The sequence below is a fragment of the Myotis brandtii genome, unplaced genomic scaffold (genome assembly GCF_000412655.1).
Source record: "Myotis brandtii unplaced genomic scaffold, ASM41265v1 scaffold975, whole genome shotgun sequence".
Taxonomy (NCBI): domain Eukaryota; kingdom Metazoa; phylum Chordata; class Mammalia; order Chiroptera; family Vespertilionidae; genus Myotis; species Myotis brandtii.
The window spans coordinates 200,353-204,106 of NW_005372049.1; the positions used below are offsets into that span (position 1 = coordinate 200,353).

The 3,754-nt window shown below is 61.3% G+C and overlaps 1 protein-coding gene across 3 annotated transcripts in view; it reads right to left on the bottom strand.

The window, feature by feature from the left end:
* Window positions 1-2,089: 2,089 nt before the first annotated feature.
* Window positions 2,090-3,754, bottom strand: part of TNNT2 (troponin T type 2 (cardiac)) — a 12,929-nt gene continuing 11,264 nt past the window's right edge. For all 3 annotated transcript variants that reach the window (XM_014533426.1, XM_014533425.1, XM_014533424.1), the window contains 3 exons: window positions 3,517-3,607; window positions 3,441-3,481; window positions 2,090-2,307 (listed from right to left, as the gene is read on the bottom strand). In XM_014533426.1, the coding sequence (XP_014388912.1) occupies window positions 2,262-2,307; window positions 3,441-3,481; window positions 3,517-3,607 (178 nt within the window). In that variant the 3' untranslated portion in view covers window positions 2,090-2,261. The remainder of the gene's footprint in view (window positions 2,308-3,440; window positions 3,482-3,516; window positions 3,608-3,754) is intronic.

Here is a 3,754-nt window from a genome sequence, read left to right on the forward strand (position 1 = left end):
GACTCTGGAGGCCAAGGCTCTATCCACTGAGCCAAACCAGCGAGGGCTCAATGTCTTTTAAGATGTGCTTTTCCTTGTTCCTATCAGATACCCATTTAACTTGGTAGAAAGTGTATCAAGCAAATTAAAATAACAACAACAAACACGTAATCCGAACAATCAGGACCCTAGATTATGACCTCAGAGGTCACCTCCCCTCTCTTAGCCTTGGTTTACTTGTGTGTGAAATGGGTTGTCTCTGCAAGGCCCTGACTCTGCTGTAGTCGGAGGATGTGTGTAAGGTACTCAGCGCAGCGCCAGGCGCACAGTAGGGCAAAGGCACACAGTAGGGCTACTTGGTGGCAGATATGGGGCCGGAGGGGTCCCTGTGTCAAGTTCAGGGGGGAAGAACTCCTTTTGTCCTTTACCCCCAGCAGCAACCAAGTGACCTCCTGCCTCCTGCGTCCCCGCGGCCGGCTCCTCTGGGAAGTTGGCAGGGGAGGGCTGGGTGGGGACAGGACAGGGGTGAGGCCGCTTGTACTCAGCAGGTCTCTCTGATCCCCATCAGTCAGAACGGCGTCAGCACAATCTCAGCCGGGAGCCGCCCGGGGACCGCACCACCTCCCACCGCCCTCCATCCAGGTTCCTGAAAAGCAGCCATAGAACTCCTCTCTACCACACCCCCCACCCCCGCCTTCAGCTTTGCACCGCCCGGGCCTGATTTACCGGGGAAGCTGCTGTGGGATTAGGGTGTGGGGAAGGTGTGGCTGGTGTGGCCAGGGCCTGAGCGCCCAGGGGTGCCCGCCCCCGCGTGGAGACAGTCCTCTCAGTGGCCAGCAGTTTGCACCCCCACAGCTGCTGGGCTGGGAGCTGAGAATTGGGGAGGAGTCAGTGGACAGGGACAGGAGGGAGGGCAGGCGGGCGGGGCACCCAGACCTGGTTTCTGGATGTGTTGCCCGAGGAAGCCATGGACACTCAGGGGCCCCCCAGAGACTTCCTGGGAGATCGAGGATCGAGCAGCCCTGGGGGACGGGAGAGGTAGGGTTCCAGGGAGGGGAGGAGGGGCGTTCTGGGTTAGGGAACAGCAGGGACACGGACTCCTCGGCCTGCCCTGTCCTCCAGCCAACCCCCACCCAGCCTGGGACAGGACACCCCAGCCCCCCGCCCAGGGAGGGACCTGCCCCACCCTTGCCAGAAACCGGCTATGGAGTCAGGGGTGAGGCCCGCCTGGGAGTGGATGCTGCCACCTCGGTCCTGCCCTGGCACAGACGGGGCAGCCACGGGCGGGGACTTGACTTTCTCCTCCTCACTCTCTGGACCCCTTTTCCTCTAGAGGCCTCGGTCTCCCAGGGACTCGGTGAGGGAGGTCCCCCCCCTACCCCGCCAAGTGAGACAGAGAAAGTCATGGAAGCCCTAGCTCAGTGGTTCTCAACCTTGGCTGCACATTAGAATCACCTGGGAATCTTTTTAAAATCCTGATTTCTGGGCCTCATCCTCCGGAAATTCTGTTTCTTAGTTATGGGGTGGGGCCACCCACCCCATAACAAAGAAACAGAATTTCCGGAGGATGAGGCCCAGAAATCAGGATTTAAAAAAGATTCCCAGGTGATTCTAATGTGCAGCCAAGGTTGAGAACCACCGTCTTATAAGAACTCTTGTGATTATATTGGTCCCACCTGGATAATCCAGGATACTCTCCCCATCTGAAGATCCTCAACTTAACTACACCTGCAAAGCCTCTTTTGCCACATCCTATGTAATCCTATATAATAAAAGGCTAATATGCAAATTGTCCCCTCAACTGGGAGTTCGACCAGGGGGCAGGGCCAGTAGGCCAACCACCCATGGCCCCTCCCCCTGGCCAGCCAGGCCTAATTGGCCCCAAGTGGGGCGGGTGGGCCAGACCCCACCCATGCACGAATTCGTGCACAGGGCCTCTAGTAAGATAATATATTCCAAGTTCTGAGGATTACAATATGGATAATTCTCTCTCTGTCTCTCCCCTCTCCCTTCCATTCTCTCTACAAAATCAATGGGAAAATATCCTTGGGTGAGGACTAACAAAAAAACACATGAATAAAATAAAATGAAAGAAAGAAAGAGACAGCAATGCCATTGGGTGGGCGGTGGCTTTATTACCCGCGGGGTGTGGGCATGTGGGTTGCAGCCGTGTGTGGCGGTGGCCAGACAGGACCTGCTCCCCGCCCGGCCCCGTGCCAGGAGGCCCAGGAGCTGGGGGCCTGCAGGGCGGGCAGGACACGGCCGGGAGCGGGTCTGGGCCTTCACTTCCAGCGCCCGGTGACCTTGGCCTTCCCCCGGGTCTTGGAGCTGAGGGAGAAGCAGGGCCCAGTCGGAGGGGACACAGGCCGGGCAGGAGGCCTCCCCAGGGTGGGTGCCGACATGGACAGGCATCTCAGAGCGGGAACTGGATCTGCCCATCCAAACGGGCCCTCCCTCCTCGGCCCCTGGAAAAATGCGCCTCTTGTCCCGTCTTGAAGAGCCTTCTTTTAGACAAAAGTCTGTCCCGGCTGCTCATGAGTCACCTCCGGGCTGCGGGCTAAAACCCTCCCCGACGTTCATCATTGGCATGAAGTTGGCGCTTCTTGGCCTCTCCGGGGTGTGGCGAGGCCCCTCGGGGCGCTGGGGGGCGGGGCCTCACTTCCCCACAGCTTTAGGAGCTGGGAGTGGGTGCCTGGCGGGGCGGGGCGGGCGTGGTGGAGCGGATCCCTTAAGGGGGTCACACCTGCTCCCAGGGGGTTGTCTCCCCCAAGCCCTGGGGGCCCTCGCAGGCTTGGGGTGCCGTTGGCAAGGGGCTTTGGGTCTCAGCTCCCCCCGGCCCCCCAGCCAGCCGCCCGGGGAGCAGAGGCTGGAGATGAAAGACCAGGCCCAGGCTGCAGGGAGGGACCTCTGGCTCCTGTCCCAGATCAGCACCGGCCCCCCAGCACCCCCAGAAAGAGACGGGCAGGCAGGCAGGCGGGGCTCCATCCAGCCCCTGGTTCACAAGTGCCCGGGGCCACACGAGCCACGGACACGCGGGACCGACGGGCTGGTGGACTCTGTGGGCGGACAGAGGGGTGGAAAGGACCTCGCCGCCAGAGCCGGCCCTTCCGCTTCTCCTTCCCTCCTCCCTGCTCCCTCCGCTTCCCTGTCCTCTCTGGGCGCCTCCGACCAAGCCTCCTGCAGGCGCCCACCACCCCCTCTCCGTCCCTCAGGAACCTCAGCTCGGCCGATGCCGGCCGGCAGACCATGCGCAACTACGCGGGGCTCATCGACGCCCTCATGGCCTACGTCCAGAACTGCGTAGAGGGTGGGAGGGGCAGCCTGGGTGGGCAGTGGCCAAGGCGGAGGGGACAGGGAGGCCCTGGAGGCCAGAGGAGGAGGCCTGGGCGCTGGAGGAGGCCACCAGGCCGAATACAAGAGGGAGGAGGCGGGGCAAGGGGAGGCCACACCCAGAGACTCACACTTTCTGGTTGTCATTGATTCTGTTTCGGAGCACGTTGATCTGTAGGGGGGCGTGGGAAAGGCGGAGTCACTCACTTCGTATTTCTGCTGCTTGAACTTCTCCTGCAGGTCGAACTTCTCAGCCTCCAGGTTGTAGATGCATTGCCACAGCTCCTTGGCCTTCTCCCTGCACAGAGGGAGTGGGGGGCCAGAGTGGGGGTTGGGGGGCTGAGGACAATAAGGATGGGCCCCTCATCTGCCTTCACCCTCATCCTGACCCCGCCCCCAGGGCCTCAGACTGCCTTCCCACATGCCCACCTGCTCACCTTCCCAC